Source organism: Papio anubis, chromosome 14 (assembly GCF_008728515.1).
Source record: "Papio anubis isolate 15944 chromosome 14, Panubis1.0, whole genome shotgun sequence".
NCBI lineage: Eukaryota > Metazoa > Chordata > Mammalia > Primates > Cercopithecidae > Papio > Papio anubis.
Window position 1 is genome coordinate 9,824,830 of NC_044989.1, and position 16,203 is coordinate 9,841,032.

Sequence of the window (16,203 nt, forward strand, 5' to 3'; positions counted from 1 at the left end):
GTGGTTGGGACTACGGCACATCCCATCACACCCAGCTAATTTTTTAATTTTTTTTGTGGAGAAGGGTTCCCGCCATGTTGCCCAGGCTAGTCTTGAACTCCTGGCCTCAAGTGATCCTCCCACCTTGGCTTCCGAAAGTGTAAAACAGCTTTTTTTTTTTTTTTTTTTTTTTGAGACAGAGTCTGGCTCTGTTGCCCATGCTGGAGTGCAGTGGCGCAATCTTGGCTCACTGCAGCCTCTGCCTCCCGGGTTCAAACGATTCTTGTGCCTCAGTCTCTCCAGTAGCTGAGATTACAGATGTGCACCCACCACACCTAGCTAATTTTTATATTTTTAATAGAGACAGGGTTTTGCCAGGTTGGCCAGGCTGGTCTTGAACTCCTGGCCTCATGTGATCCGCCCACCTTGGCTTCCCAGAGTGCTGGGATTACAGGTGTGAGCCACTGTGCCTGGCCTAAAATAGCTTAATTATTGTTTTGGCCTTGCAGAGACACATTATAGAGAGATTTTTAAAATCACTTTTTAACTGAAAGATTAGAAGGATTGATGAGTACATTCTGTTGGGCATGTCTGATAAGTAAAGGAAGTGCACACAGGCCCCTCTGAGCCCAGCTGCTGAAGGTGTAGGCAGTCAACCCTGCACGGAAGCTCTTCTTCAGCTGTGTCTGATTGGATGAATCACAAAGGGCTGTGCCTTCACAGTGCAAGGCCCAGAGGGATCTCTGCATGACCTGTTTTCCCTGGTGTGGCTCCTTTTTATCTGGAGAAGAGAGGCTTACTTTTGCCCAGTGCAGAGCCAGGGGCTGAGCTGAATTTGATGCAGGGAGAGTCTGGAAGGTGCGTCGAGTCTTGAGGGGAAAGTTTGTGCTGGCTCGGAACTGTGGAGCAACTGCAGATGAGTGGACGGTCCATTGAACTAAGACAGCAAGATCTTGACTTTTTCCAACTCAAAAATGTTGGACCTATTTTCGGCGGGGGAGGGGGGCAGTTCTTTTCATCCTGTTAAGGGAGCTTGTCTTTTATTGAGATTTTTAGAAGGGGCTAGGTAACTGGAAGTATGTTTGCTGTCAGAGTCCTGGTCTTTCACCCTGGCTTTTGCATCAGGTATACAAAGCACAGTAGCTGAGCACAGTGAATGAGTCTGAGGCCTTTTTCGGGTTTTTTGGATCGTGTTTACTCTTTGTGTGGCATTCGGTGATTTTCACCTTCCTGGGTGCTCGACATTTTTATATTATTGTGAATCTCCTTGAATTTTGTCCTGAAATCTGGTTAAGTTGCTTGGAAACCATTTGATCTTTCAGATCTTATGTCTATGATTTGATAGGCGGATCTGGAGCTGTGCTCAATATAAGGCTAATCATTCTGTGCTCCTGAGCAGGATTTTCCTGAATATTCTACCAAGTGTCCTGCTCATTACAAGTTTTTCCAGTTATATTGTTTCCTTGTAATAATCCTCATTACAAGGATTTCCAGTCCACCCCATATGGTGGGAACAGGTACTGTTTCTGGCTCTGTGTGAGTTTCGGGAACTGTTTCTCTAATCTTTTCAGATGTCAGTTCCCAACCCTGACCCCCAGCCTTGGGCAACTTCCTGGTACCTCTGTACCTGTTGGTGCCTGGCCACCCTAAAGATCTCGGAGCTTTTTCTTCTTTGGTACTTTGTCCTGCTGCCTTGATCTCTGTGGACTTCCAGCTCTGTCTCCTCAACCCTGGGCACCTGGACTGAGAATACATGGGCTCCCCCTCCCATGCCACAGCCTGGGAACTCTGAAGGCAGCAGCCAGCATGGTTTTAGGACTTGCCACGCGTTCTTGTTCTCCCTGTTGTTTAGTTGCCTGCTGGTCAGGGCCTCGCATTCTTGTTTTATGCATTTTGTCTGGTTTTTGTTGTTGTTTCAGGGTGGAGGGTAAATGTGATCTGTGTTACTCCATGTTATGTAGAAGCAGAAATGCCTTATTCTTTATAGATATACAGGTAAATAAGGAGGGACAGTCCTGTTTTGTAATACGGGACTGCACCCTCCACCTTTTGGAGGAGGGTGGTGTTTATCATCAGAATGAAGTTATGGTTAGACTGTTAGAACGGACAGGGAGACCCAGACCAACTTCATACAATAATGGCAAGGAGATTGGGGTATTTACCTGTTTTTCTGTGTCAAGGAGGGACTGTTATGTCAATGTTACATAGCAATTTTTATAAGCAGGTTGTATATTTACTATGTTAATATGCTACCACCTTCTAGAAAAGGCAGAAGGTGGTTTTCTGTTTTTAAAGTGTTTTATTGTATAATAATGCTACGATCAGTGGGATTTTTATTGCCTCTCTTTGCTATCCGCAAATTTATTTAACAGAAAAATAAGCTACCAGTTCATCCTTAACTGGATAACTGTGTAAAGAAATCTGTACCATCCAGAAATTCCAGTAAGTCAAGCAAAATGATTAAATGTAATGTTTTTAAATATGCTTAATCGCTTGCCTTTAGGTCGTGTTTATTACTAATATGATTCTTTTGAAAATTGTTGTGGGTTCAGTTGCGTGGTACTATCAGTCTTTGCGCGGTTAGTATACAGAGTACATGAGTGTCCTTTTTCTGGGACTCTGAGTACACTTTTTCTCTTTTTTCTTTGAGGGAGTCTCACTCTGTCACCCAGACTGGAGTACAGTGGTGCGATCCCAGCTCACTGCAATCTCTGCGTCCCGGGTTCAAGTGATTCTCGTGCCTCAGCCTCCTGAGTAGCTGGGATTACAGGCATGCACCACCATGCCCAGCTGATTTTTTTGTATTTTTAGTGGAGACAGGGTTTCACCATGTTGGCCAGGCTGGTCTTGAACTCCTGGCCTCAAGTGATCTACCCACCGCGGCCTCCCAAAGTGCTGGGATTACAAGCGTGAGCCCCCGTGCCCGGCCCACTTTTTCTCTTTTAAGTGATTATGCAGATTTCTAGTTCCATCTTCACTTTGTGAATTCAGCTTGGTCAGATCTGCTACATGGTTGATGCCAGGCCCTTGGACTGAATTACAGCTTTCAGTGATAACCTTGGCCATATAGGAGAGTATACTCAACAGTAGGGCCAACCTAGTTTTTTTCTTTCATTTCCTTTTCCTCCTGGACAAAGGGAAGATACCCTTGTGTCTTTGCAGGCGTGTGGTATACTCAGATTTTCTCAGCTTTCATTTAACATGACCACATCCGTTATAAGGAGGAATTTTGCTTTTTTTTTTTTTTTTTTTTGAAACTAGTTTCTCTTTGTCACCCAGGCTGGAGTGTAGTGGTGTGATCTCAGCTCACTGCAACCTCCACCTCTCAGGGGTTCAAGCGATTCTCCTGCCTCAGCCTCCCAAGTAGCTGGGACTACAGGTGCCCGCTACCACGCTTGGCTAATTTTTGTATTTTTAGTAGAGGTGGAGTTTCACCATGTTGGCCAGGCTGGCCTCAAACTCCAGACCTCAAATGATCCACCCACCTCAGCCTCCCAAAGTGCTCGGATTACAGGCGTGAGCAACTGCTCCCGGCCGGAATTTTGCTTTATTTGTTTTTCAAATAAATGCTGTTCCCTGTGATTTCATGGAATTAAATATAATTTTAAGACTAATCTTTTTAGAAGAAACTACTATGGTAAGCCTCATGAATATAGTAAGTAATGGAGTTCCTGTCCAGAGAAGGGAGAAGGGCTTTTTCTAAACTCCATTGGTCAGGATAAGAGTTAAATATTTTAAAGATCAGAAAACAGAATCATATCTTGTCTTCTCTTGACCTACAGGGAGCTGAGCGGAAAATCAGGGATGAAGAACGAAAGCAAAGCAAAAGAAAAGGCAAGTGTCCTGACCCCAGCTCCCAGTTGAATGCCTGTAAGTAGAAATGTTCCCGGCAAGCTTCAGACCTTTTCCGTTGAATGGTGGCTGGAGTTTGCACACAGAAGACAGTGGGTGTTCTTCCTGTCTGCAGTGTGGCGCTGCCTCTTCCTCAGATGAGCAGCAGATGCCGCTTAGCAGGGGGTTTTCCTGGGGACCACAGGGTAGATTCCCGGGTTTTCCCGACCTCAGCGTTTTTGGCTGTCAGTTCTCGTTCAGACTCCTGCTTCCAGTCTTGAAAAATGACAACACGTTCTGCATGAATCACTGTTAAAATTGGGACTTGTCTAGATTTTTTAAAGTTATAATAACGGTCTTGAGAATTCAAGATGCCTTGACTCCAAGTAGGATCATATTTTGTATCTTAAGTATAGTATTTTAATATTTGCAGAATCTATAGGGCTGCTGTTTGGACATTTCACCAGGAAAGCTTTGTTTTCTTGTTTTCTTTTTTTTTTAACTGTGACCAGTATTCATATTCACAAAACCTTGTCTCTACAATGAAGAAGGGGCTGCTTGTGCCTGTAGGGTTCCATCCGTAGTACGTGGGCTTCTGGCACGCTCTTTTGAATGGTCTGTCTGGCTCAGCAGACATTTGCCCTGCAATACCTCAGTCAGGATTCTCCCACTGGTATCAAAGTGCAAACTCCCAGTGACACTTCAGAGAGCAGCTGACGAACTAGGAGACCTCATTACTGAGTACTTCAGGGCCAGATTATTGGGGAAGATGAAGTCTATAACTTACTAAATTAAAAACTGGATGGACATGCTTACACTTCACCTTATTGTCAAGTTTCTTGGTATGTTCTGAAGTCAGTGGGTCCGTGAGTGTTGGAATGTAAATTATTTAATGAGGACAGCTGAGGTGAAATTTCTCCCAAATTATGTTTATATAATTATAAATTTTAGCCTTTCCAATGAAAACTAAATACGCTCCGCCTCTGTCACAAATCTTCTGTGGATATGTGTCTATGTGTGTTTGAAGATACCTTTTCCCTTTTGATTTGATAAAACATTCAGTTGATTGGCTGGGCGCAGTGGCTCAAGCCTGTAATCCCAGCACTTTGGGAGGCTGAGACGGGCGGATCACGAGGTCAGGAGATCGAGACCATCCTGGCTAACACGGTGAAACCCTGTCTCTACTAAAAAATACAAAAACCTAGCTGGGCGAGGTGGCGGGTGCCTGTAGTCCCAGCTACACAGGAGGCTGAGGCAGGAGAATGGTGTAAACCTGAGAGGCGGAGCTTGCAGTGAGCTGAGATCCGGCCACTGCACTCCAGCCCGGGCGACAGAGCAAGACTCCGTCTCAAAAAAAAAAAAAAAAAAAAAAAATCCAGTTGATTTTAGTGGAAATACATACAGCAAATTCCTTTACATAAACTGGGATTCTTAGGCAGCGTGCCCTGTTGTATCTTACAGAGTGCTACACTTGGGGTGTCTTACACAGAGGCGAGAGCTCTGTGGCCTGCATCCAGTCTGTATGTAATCCTTTGACCTTGGCTTCCTCTTTGTTAATTTTTTTTTTTTCAGTTTCTGATGTTAAAGTACCACTGCTTCCCTCTCACAAGCGACTGGATATCACGGTTTTCAAACCCTTCATTGATCTCGATACTCAGCCTGTCCTCTTCATTCCTGACGTGCACTTTGCCAACTTGCAGCGGGGCACTCATGTAGGTAACCAGGATCCCAGGGGAGGCTACCAGGAAGGAAGGCATGGCAAAAGGAAATTCTTTGGCATTATTCATGGGAAATAGAAGCCAAAATTGAGTGAGGTTTGACCAGTTAGTCAGCTCTTTGGCATATTCTGCTGGGGTGACATGATGCCCGTGCAATAAAAATGGTAAGCATCATTGATTGGAAGGTGCAGTGCAGCCTGTCAACTTTATTCTGTTTGTATTCATTCATTCGTTCATTCTTCATACCTACATATCCTAACTCATTTAAAAGATTCTAGAATAGTCACATAATTTGGAGTTTGAGCCTGTGATCTTTTTGGATTTAACTTGGGGGAATACCTAGGTTAAGGAGCTCTCATAACATAAGAACATCCGAAGGCTTTTCTTACGGTTCCAGTTACTGAGCCGTCCTTGCCACATGTAGTTACCAATGGCCATGTCTTGGCATGTCTTAGCTTTAAAATTTAAAGTTAAATTTTAAAAAATAGTCACTCCCTGTTTTGTGGCAAAGGCTTACAAGAGATAGGAGCTTCAGTAGAATGAAGCATGGTTTTATGCTGAGTGCAAATAAATATCAAAAAGACAGTCTTTCATGCACTTTGTGGACAGATTCGTAAGGACTAAAGATTTGTCAGAGTTCTTGGAGCTGTGGCCAGTACGTTTAGTTTCTAATGGGAAGCTGGAGGTGAGCAGGGGTTCGCAGACTGTTTTTGTGAAGGGCTAGGCAGTAAAGGTTTTCGGCTTTTGGGACCCCACGGTCTCCACTGTGCTGCTCAGCTCTGCCGCGCTAGTGTACACGTGGCCATAAGCAGCATGTGAATAAATGAGCATGGCTTTGTTTCAGTAAAGACTCTATTTACATAAACTGGCTTTAGACCAGATTTGGCGCAACCACTGAGTTAGGGGAGTTCAAGACGTCTGTAAGAATCTGGTTATTGAAAAATAAGGTTTAAGGATTTTATATTAGATTGATCAAATTCAAAATTATTTCCATTTTAGGCATAATTCATTTATGATCAAACATTTTGAGCATACATTTGAAAAGCAATCTATTTCTTTGGTCTTAGGTCCTTCCCATTGCCTCCGAAGAATTGGAGAGTGAAGGGTAAGATTTATGTTTTGTTTTGTTTTAATAATGGAAAAAATATCAAACTTGTAGAAAAACTGCAAGTAGAGTACAAAGAACTCATTTTTCCCTGAGCCATTGAGGGTAAGTTGCCAACCTGATGGCCCATCACTCCTGAATATCGTGGGGTATGTATCCTAATATCCTAGCAACAAGGACATCCTGCTGTGTCACAGTCAAGACCAGAGTATTCACATTGCTACATTTGCACCAATAATGTCCTTTATAACAAAAAAGGATCCAGTTCAGGATCACATGTTGTAGTTAGTTGTCATGTTTGTTAATCTTCTACAGTCTAGAACTAAACACTCCTTAACTTTTCTGACCAAATATTTTTGAAGATTACAACCAGCTGTTTTGTAGACTCTTCTCAGTTTGCCTGTGTCTGTTGTTTTCTCATAGTTAGATTCCAGGCCTGGCAGGGATGTCACAGAGGCGAGACTTGGTTCTCCGTGCGTCCTAGCAGATGGCGCTTGATGTCGGTTTATCTGTTACTAATGGTGTTCTTTGGTCACTTCATTAAGGTGGTATCTGCCAGCTTCTCCACTGCAGAGTGGCTCCTTTGATAATAAGTGTTGCCTGGGGAGGTGCATTGTAGCTTTGTAAATATCTCATTCCCCATCCAACTTTCAGTTTACTCATTCATTTATGGTTATCAGTATGAACTCATAGTTTCCTGTTTTATTCAATAAGTTGTGATTCATTAGTCATTTACTTTGATGCGCAGGTTGTCCCAGAATTGGGCTCTGCCTTCCTGTGCCGGGCAGCCCCCTACTCAGACACTCTGCCTAGTGAAGGGGGCTGACACTATCCCTCTTTGGGCCATCAGAACCTTCTTGATGGCTCTGGGACTTTTTCAACAAGGCAAAGATTCTTTTTGTTTTTATTTCATTTTACTTTTAGAGACAGGGTCTTGCTCTGAGGCCTATGTAGGATTGCAGGGGTGCAATCACAGCTCACTGCAGCCTTGAGCTCCTGGGCTCAAGTGATCCTCCTGCCTCAGCCTCCCGAGTAGGCGGGACTACATGCACATGCCACCACACCCATCTAATTATTGTTGTTGTTGTTGTTGTTATTATTATTATTATTATTATTATTATTATTGTAGAAATCCTGGTCTCAGGCAATCCTCCGGCCTCAGCCTCCCTCTTTCTGTTATCTACCCTCAGAAAGGTGCATCCTGATGGAAAGAGCCAAGGTTTCCATGGGAAGTTCATTCCTCAGCATCCTTCTTCCCTCATGTTCCATTCATTCCCAGGGGTTAAACCGTCATACTGGGGACATTCATGCCCCACACGTTACCCACCATGCCTCTCTCTGAAGGCGAGTCCTGCACTGCCCCTTTGATTCTTAGTGTTTCAGGCTTGAGTCCTGCAGGCACCTTCACTAGATGGCTGCTGTGTGCTAGGAACGGAGATGGCAGAGTCTCGGAGGCTTAGCCCCAGCTCCCGAAGTGGCCATTCTGCTCCAAATCCAGCACTCCCTCCCTTCACTTTCAGTTATTTACCTCTTCTCTTGCTCGCCATGACAGCGCCTGCTGGACCCTCCATGCCAGGTGCCCCTGGTAGTCAGGCGCTCGATCTGAGCTTTTCTCTCCTCAGACTCTCCTTGGTCTGTTCTCCCCTTCTGGCTTCCATGATACCACCGTATTTTAAACCCGTGGAACCCTGTGCCCGGATCGCACCAGCCTCTCCTTCCCCTGGTTTCATGACACCACCGTATTTTAAATGTGTGGAGTCCTGTGCTCGGATCGCACCAGCCTCTCCTTCCCCTGCTTTTTCTGCTTGAAGGTCCTGGGGTCCCCTCCAGTCTTGACCACGCTTTGGGGACCACACTCTGTCTCACAGAACTTTCAAATATTCCCTCTTCCCTGCCATGTAAAATTTAATTCCTTAGAACTGAAGGATCAGGACATTCACGGTAGAGTCGGCTTCCCAAAATTTCTAGATATGGCTTCTTGTGGGCCATTCTGTTTGAGCCAGGCTGGCCCTACGTTTTCCTGCTCACACTTCCTAAGTGTTTTGAAACATCATCTCCTTTGTCACTGCCTATACAAGGTTATCTCAGATCCTACCTCCGCCATAGTGTTTCCTGAAAAGAAGCACCCAATAGCCAGGCACGGTGGCTCACGCCTATAATTCCAGCACTTTGGGAGGCCAAGGTAGGAAGATCGCTTGAGCCCAGGAATTTGAGAACATCCTGGGCAACATAGGGAGAACCCATCTCTACAAAATTAAAACAATTAGTTGGGCGTGGTGGTGTGCGCCACCTGGGAGGCTGAGGTGGAAGGATTGCTTGGGCCTGGGCGGTTGAGGCTGCAGTGAGCCATGATCCATGATTGCACCACTGCACTCCAGCCTGAGCAACAGAATGAGGTCCTGTCTCAAAAAAAAGAAAAAAACCAAAGCGCCTCATCTTCGAGAAGGCAACTTTATCTAATGAGAGTGCAGATAGCTGCAGGGAGCCTGAGTGTGGTCCCATGTCTGCCTGTGAATATCCATGAGCCCCGGAGTCAGGATTTTCCTTCAGCCCGATTTTTCATCCACAAATAAGGAAGCTGGACTAGATAAAGAATGAAAGTCACTTTAAATCTAGTTCCATGATAGGCTCTAAAACACCTTTTGTTGATGCAGCTGGTTAAGTTGAATCGCTAACGGCATATTTTGGATCACTGCAGCTCTGTCTTGAAAAGGGGGCCGTACGGCACAGAAGATGACTTTGCTGTCCCTCCTTCTACCAAGCTGGCCCGGATAGAAGAACCAAAGAGAGGTGTGTTGGTTTCCGTGTCTTAGTGGGAATTTTAAATCAGAAATGGGTTTGGAATCTATCAAAAGCATCAATGGTTCAAGCACGTTTTTTCCAGTTTCACTTGCTTGGGAATTCTTCCATCAGACTGACATCTAGCTTGAGCTAGGACTTACAGCAAAGTTCAGAGAAGCTGAAACCCATGTTCTTAAAACAGAATTGAGACTGGCTAATGCTCGCCATCCTTGATGTGAATGTGGTTTTTATTTTGGCTGGTACCGTGGTCTGTTTTCCTCTTTTGCTCATGTGAACTGTATCCTTTTTTCTCTCTCTTCCCTTCGTCATTCCTGGTTGGGGATTGATTAGTGCTGCTCTACGTTCGAAAGGAGTCAGAAGAAGTCTTTGATGCCCTGATGCTCAAAACCCCATCTTTGAAGGGCTTGATGGAAGCTGTAAGTAGGATCAACTCTGTAATCCCCTGTACAAAATGAAAGGACACATACATAGGATTTCACTGAAACACTTTATCAGATGATCCAAATCCTTTGTCAGACCTTCTGGAATCCTTGACACCTTTCTTGAGTCATTGTGCGTCCCACATTTTATCCTCACCCAGGGATCTTAACTCACATAGTCACTCAGTCATACCTGTTCCACTGAAGTGAATGCATTTGTGATGGCCTATGAAATCGTTTAATTTTTATATACGTGGTTAAAGGGAGATTGCCATTTAGCAAGCCACTTAGAAGCTAACAAAAATGATTTTTAATCAGGTACAATCTTAAAAACTTCATACATAATAAAAACAGTGGCTCCTCAGTCTACCTTTGAAACTCCCAATCCTAGGAAATTACTGAACTTGTATCAATACCTCACCACAGCCTATTGCAGAGAAAGTAGACGTGTAACCAGTGATGGCCATATGTCCATCTTACAAGGATCTCAGCATGAGGCTGGAATAAACTGACCCCATGCTCCCTGTGGGGATATCAGTAAGAGAGGAAACGTGGAAAGCTGCTATGTTAATTTCCTGTTCCGGCTGTGCCCTGGAAAAACGCATGTTAGCAGCACTGAGTGCAGATATTAACCAACCTGTCTCCTATAGACTGTAGAGATCTTTAAGCTCAAAGTGTGTCCATAATTGGGCTAAAAGCATCTCCCCTAGCTCCCTCTGATGACTGTAGTATGTTGAATTCATTTAACACATCTTGATAAAGGGCTCGCTTCATGCCAGGCACTGTGGCGGGCACTGGAGTTACGAGCGTCAGTGACAGTGCTGAATGGAGTTTATGTTCTAGTTAGGAAGACAGAGACACCAAAATGAGCAAAGAAGTTGAGGTCATTTTTCAGGTACTGATAAGTGCAATGAAGATGATAAAGCGGGGAGATGGGGCGTAGGTTTGGGGAGCTGCTGTGCGGTCTCTCAGCCAGGCGGCCCAAGTCCACGGGTGTCATTCAGTGCATCCCTGCCTGCCCACAGCATAGGCAGTGCTGTTCCCACTGTCACTTCCTGCCTCCTGGGATGTCCCCTGAGTTTCTCTTTTCTTGCCTTTTGATGACCCTTCATCATGTCTTAAGAATCATGCAAATTGGCCAGGTGGGTGGCTGTAATCCCAGCTACTCGGGAGGCTGAGGCAGGAGAATCGCTTGAACCAGGGAGGTGGAGGTTGCAGTGAGCTGAGATCCTGCCACTGCGCTCCAGCCTGGCGTAGCAAGACTCCGACTCAAAAAAAAAAAAAAAAAAAAAAAGAATTGTGCCTACTCTGATTACAGGGAGAGAGAAGAGTGAAGAGGATGCAGAGTTACTGGGCAAGCATAACTGTTCATGGCTCACAGGGAACTCATGACAGGTCTTACGTATCAGAACACAAAGTATTATCCACTGGTACAGAAAAGAAAAAGGGTTTGTGTGGTGAGAACTCGGAGCTAGGGTCTGGTCTGAAACACATGTGTTTGGAAGGTTGGCGGGATCTACAAGTTCGTCACCTGAGGCTCCGTTTCTCAGCACCACCTTGAGCTTTGCTCTGTGGCTTGAGGTTAAGCTGGTGATGCCAACCTGAGGATGGTCTGGATGACAAGTGCAATGTTTGATCTAGAGTGAATCAGCTGTTTGCCCATTCTCTTTTAAAATATTAAAAATCGCCTCTATGCCCTGAAAGGAAGACAGCCGGAATTTACACAGAGAAGCTCATTACAGCGAGGGCAGCCGGGCTGAGGAGAGGGGGAGGCCCCCAGCACGCGAGCTGGGGCTTTTCCATGTCTTTGTGTCTGCGTTTTGGAAAAACAAAGTCGAGTGACTATGCACATGTGTATGTATTTGTTGTTTGGTTTCTAAAGCCTTGATACAGGGTTTTGTAATTATTTTTCTTTCCTCTTTTAGATCTCAGACAAATACGATGTTCCCCATGACAAGATTGGGAAAATATTCAAGAAGTGTAAAAAGGGGTAAGCAGCCACTGTGTCCTGTCTGAAGGGCTGAGCAAGGAAAGTGCCAGTGCCCCCCGCAGTGCCAGTGAGACGCACCCCCCAGTGCTGTTGACACCCCCAGCACCAGTGTAGCACACTGCGCACGCTAGCGACACACCCCCTGTGCCAGTGCGCCTTGTGTCCAGTCCAGAAGCAGCCGAAGAAACCTGGGTGCTAGAATGTGGCTTTTCTAAATTATATACGAAATTACTTAGATAAAATTGATCTGCCTTGAGGAGATCTTTGTGTATTGTTTCTCCAAGTCACCTTCTTTGCCCTCCACATGCCTGGCAGCAGTGCCATGGCTCCACACTCCAGGGTGTGTGGCCAGCGCCACTGAGGATGGCCAGGGCAGCACCTCCGTGCGTCAAGCCCGTTGGAGCCATGCACTGGGTTGGGCACGTCCCACGGTGCTGTGCTGGGTCTTCACGTCTTCTTTCTCAGCTGGTCTTAGGGCTTGTTCATAGTTTATAGACAGTCAGCTGAGGCTCAGAGCTCGAGAGGCTTGTAGGAGCCACGGTTGGTATCTGCTCCCTCTGCAGCCCATGCCCTGCTCTACCCTCCTGCCCAGAATCCTATTTCCAAGTTATATCATATTGCTGCTTTGTCCAGGAATTAGTATTTTTAGTTCTTTTTTGTCTGTCTATGATGTTTGGCATGGATAAGCAGTGGCTAGCATAAGAATTTTTTGGCTTAGTTTTAAAACAAATTCTAATGGGAAATTTCTAGATGGTTCTAGTGGAAAGAGTTGGACTTAATAGTAGTTAATTTATTTTTGTTTGTTTTCTTGTTTTTTTGTTCTTTATTTTTTGTTTGATAATAGTAGTTCATTTAAACTTGGAGGCTAACTTGCTGGAGTGTGCAATATGTCAGGGGGCTGTGGCTTCACATCGTGTAAGTTAGTGTTATTGATGTGCTTTTGCTTTATTCGTTTAGAGATGGTTTCACTCTGTCGCCCAGGCTGGAGTCCAGTGGTGCAATCGTAGCTCACTGTATCCTTGAACTCCTGGGCTCAGGCAGTCCTTTCACCTCATCTTCCCAAGTAGCAGGGACTACAGGCATATACCACCATGCAGCTAGTTTTTAAAATTTTTCTGTAGAAATGGGATCTTGCTGTATTATCCAGGCTGGTCTCAAACTCTTGGACTCAAGTGATTCTCCTGCCTCAGTGTCCCAAAGTGCTGGGATCACAGGTATGAGCCAAGTATCATTTAGCAAGTGACTACTATTAAATACATGCTGGAGATAGTAATCATAAATAAGCTAGTATATTTCATTTTCCAAATGCTGTGATAGAAATGTATCACCTGATTTCCTCCTAACTCAGTTCTCTCAACAATCCTGTAAGATGGGTACTACTATTATCCCCATTTTATAGATGAGGAAGTTGAGGCTTAAAGAGATTTAAATAATTTGCCTCACATACCGCAACTAGTAAGTGGGAGAGCTAACAGTTAAATCTAGGTCTGACTTCAGAACTGAGTGGGAGTGAAGTTGGCTTGTCTTGTCCCTCCCCATCCAGGATCCTGGTGAACATGGACGACAACATTGTGAAGCATTACTCCAATGAGGACACCTTCCAGCTGCAGATTGAAGAAGCTGGGGGGTCGTACAAGCTCACCCTGACTGAGATCTAAAGGCCCGCAGGCCACAGCTCCCCAGGAGTTCAGTGCAGGTGTTTCTAGATCTTATGGTTTGGCAAGTGCAGGTAACCCCAGTCAGCCATGTCGCCAGCACAGCTCTATGTCAAGGGAAGGGGTTCCTTGCAGGTTGGAGGCGGGGCTGCATCTGGCTTGGTGGTAGCATTTAATCTATTGCATTGGCGTTTTTCAGATGAAAGAGAAATCCATATACCATTATGTTTGAATGTCCTGATATATACAGGATTTAAAGTGAAAACTTTATTCCAAGAGTTAACAGAGTCTCTGGGAAGCTTTAGGACATCTGCTACGTTATTTATCAAAATATTGGGATATCTGCCTTGTGCCTACAATGTCGTGGGCCTGCTCGCTAGTGGAAGTCAGAAAAGGCGATAGGCTTGGCTTTAAGATTTCGTGCCCTTGCCTGAATTCAGTACAACTCCACTGCCTCAGGTTAGTGGGAGCGCACCTGAAGAGTACAGGGGTGAGCCCTCTCTCCCTTAACCTCTCATTCTCCACCAGATGTTTACTAAACAGGGCATGTTACTGAAATCTTCCTTTGCGACTTTCTTGGACATATCAACTGCCTTTCTCATGAAGAATGTTAATGGGTTACAGTATGGATTCAGTTCAGATAAAGCTGCATTGTATATAAGTGCAATATATTTTTGAAGGTCTGTAAATGTGTACATACATGTCTTATATAAATATATAATATATAAATATGGTGTCTGTGTACATATAGTGAAGATATGCAGTAAGAGCTACCTTAAAGACTTGCCCTAGACAAAGGTTAAGTTATTTTTGATGATGTATACCAAGCAGATAGAATACTGTGCTTAGTGAAACCCACTAAAAACCTTTTTCTCTGTTTTTCTAAACACAGTCATTCTGTAGCATAGCAAAACCTTCTCAAATGACAGAGATTCTGTTTGCTATTGAGAATGTTGTTAATTGGATTTCTGCACTGTTTAACAAATGAAGTAAAAGAAAAACACTACTGCAATCACGTCTTTTGTTATGCTAGTATCAGTCAGATGCACTTAGAGTGAAGAAACACTGTAATTACAGCACACAGATTGCAAGTATTGTGTACCAAGTGATACAACTCGAAATGGGGTTCTCATCTTCCTGTTTTGAGAAATGATTGTTTTTTCACACATCAGAGCCTTCGTGCTTTGATTATCTTGTATGTTAACAATTCTAGAAAACATTCATGAATTTATAAAAATACGTTACTGTGGCAGGGGAACATTTTGTACACATTTAAATATATAAAAATACTAAAATATGGAATTTTATAACAAAGTCACGGGTATCTTTAGGTTCAGGGAACTAGGCTAGGTCATTTGTGTAAATGGACTGGTAGTAACAGTCTTAGGTTAAAGTATTCTAATGACGTATGGGAACTCAATTGCTGGTTTTCTAAGATAAGGTATGGGATATGGGTCATATAACTATTTTATATTTTTTATGAAATTGATTTTGTCTTGTGTGTTATTTTTAATTGTATCATTGAAAATGTATTTTAAACCAAAGGGATTAAATTTTATATGTCTATTTCGTAATATGTCATTTCCTGTTTTTCAGTTGGACTTTGCATTGCTCAGTAAAACATAAGAGCGGAAAAGCATCTCATTGCTAGCACTTTCTCCTTATTTCTTAATATGTGTGCTTAGGTCCTTTCCTTCGTGTTAACTTTTCCTTACTGATGCCTGAAATGATCCACATAATTGTTAAGTCAGGATCCCTGAATGATTTTCCAATTCTTACCAAAATTTAACCACCAAGGCTGAATGCTTTCATACCTAAAATCTTAGTATTCTTAGTTTTTAAAAGCCTAACAGAAAATATTTAGTTAAAAAATTTACCAATATTTAAATCATCAGAATCTCTAAAACAGAACGTATTCCAGGGTAATCCAGGGCCTAAATATGGTAGACACTAGAATGTATTTTAAATGGATACATGGTCAGATTAATGAAGTAAGCTCCCTGGTAGAGCTCCTGGGACATCAGCACTTTTCACAGTAACCCTCAGGCCAAAGTGAAGACTCTCCTGCAGCCTGGGTTCCCGCTCACTCAGCGGTTCTGGAGTTCAGCTCCACACAGGGGAGACCGGCCGGCGCATCCTCTCCATGGGAGCCCTGCCTCGCTCCATGGGTTTCCTTCACCCCCTGCCTTCCCAGGACTTACCTTTGCCTCAAAACTCCCCTTTTCCCGGGCCTCCCCAGGGACATTACCCCTGGTTCCTCAGCCAGCACCCTCTCCCTGCTCTCACGGCTCCCAGTACTGACAGACACCTGCTGGCTGTCTCCACGGCCTCTGGTTTCCTGGAGAGCAGGTTCTGGTGTCTGTCAGCTTTGGATCTCTGGCACCCAACCCAATGCTGGTTACGTAGTCGATGCTCAGTGAATGATTCTGTAATGATAAAGTGACTAGTTTATCAGCAAAGCATCAGCAGGGAGCGTTTTTAGACATTACAAGCCCAGAAGTCAGTCAGGGCTGGACTTGGACCAGTAGGCCACAGAGTAGGACCAGTAGGTGGAATTGTCTGGGGCTCAGGCGTGTGCCACTGTGCCTGGATTTCTGGCCTGGATCTTTGCAGTAACCCAGCTGCACTCATTGTTTCCACCCCGGGCCCCTTTGTTTTATTCCTAGTCTGGGAGCCATGATGATTCTTCTAAAATAGAAATTAG

The 16,203-nt window shown here is 44.3% G+C and overlaps 1 protein-coding gene across 4 annotated transcripts in view; it reads left to right on the forward strand.

Moving 5' to 3' along the window:
- The window catches only part of GRHL1 (grainyhead like transcription factor 1), a 52,846-nt gene extending 37,708 nt beyond the window's left edge, over positions 1-15,138 (forward strand). For 2 of the 4 annotated variants that reach the window (XM_017947279.3, XM_021924566.2), the window contains 7 exons: positions 3,762-3,849; positions 5,383-5,522; positions 6,596-6,633; positions 9,332-9,423; positions 9,766-9,851; positions 11,780-11,844; positions 13,388-13,853. In XM_017947279.3, the coding sequence (XP_017802768.1) occupies positions 3,762-3,849; positions 5,383-5,522; positions 6,596-6,633; positions 9,332-9,423; positions 9,766-9,851; positions 11,780-11,844; positions 13,388-13,502 (624 nt within the window). In that variant the 3' untranslated portion in view covers positions 13,503-13,853. Of the gene's footprint in view, positions 1-3,761; positions 3,850-5,382; positions 5,523-6,595; positions 6,634-9,331; positions 9,424-9,765; positions 9,852-11,779; positions 11,845-13,387 lie in introns of all 4 variants that reach the window. The other 2 variants (XM_009183666.3, XM_003908261.4) reach the window with 2 other exon arrangements.
- Positions 15,139-16,203: the final 1,065 nt, after the last annotated feature.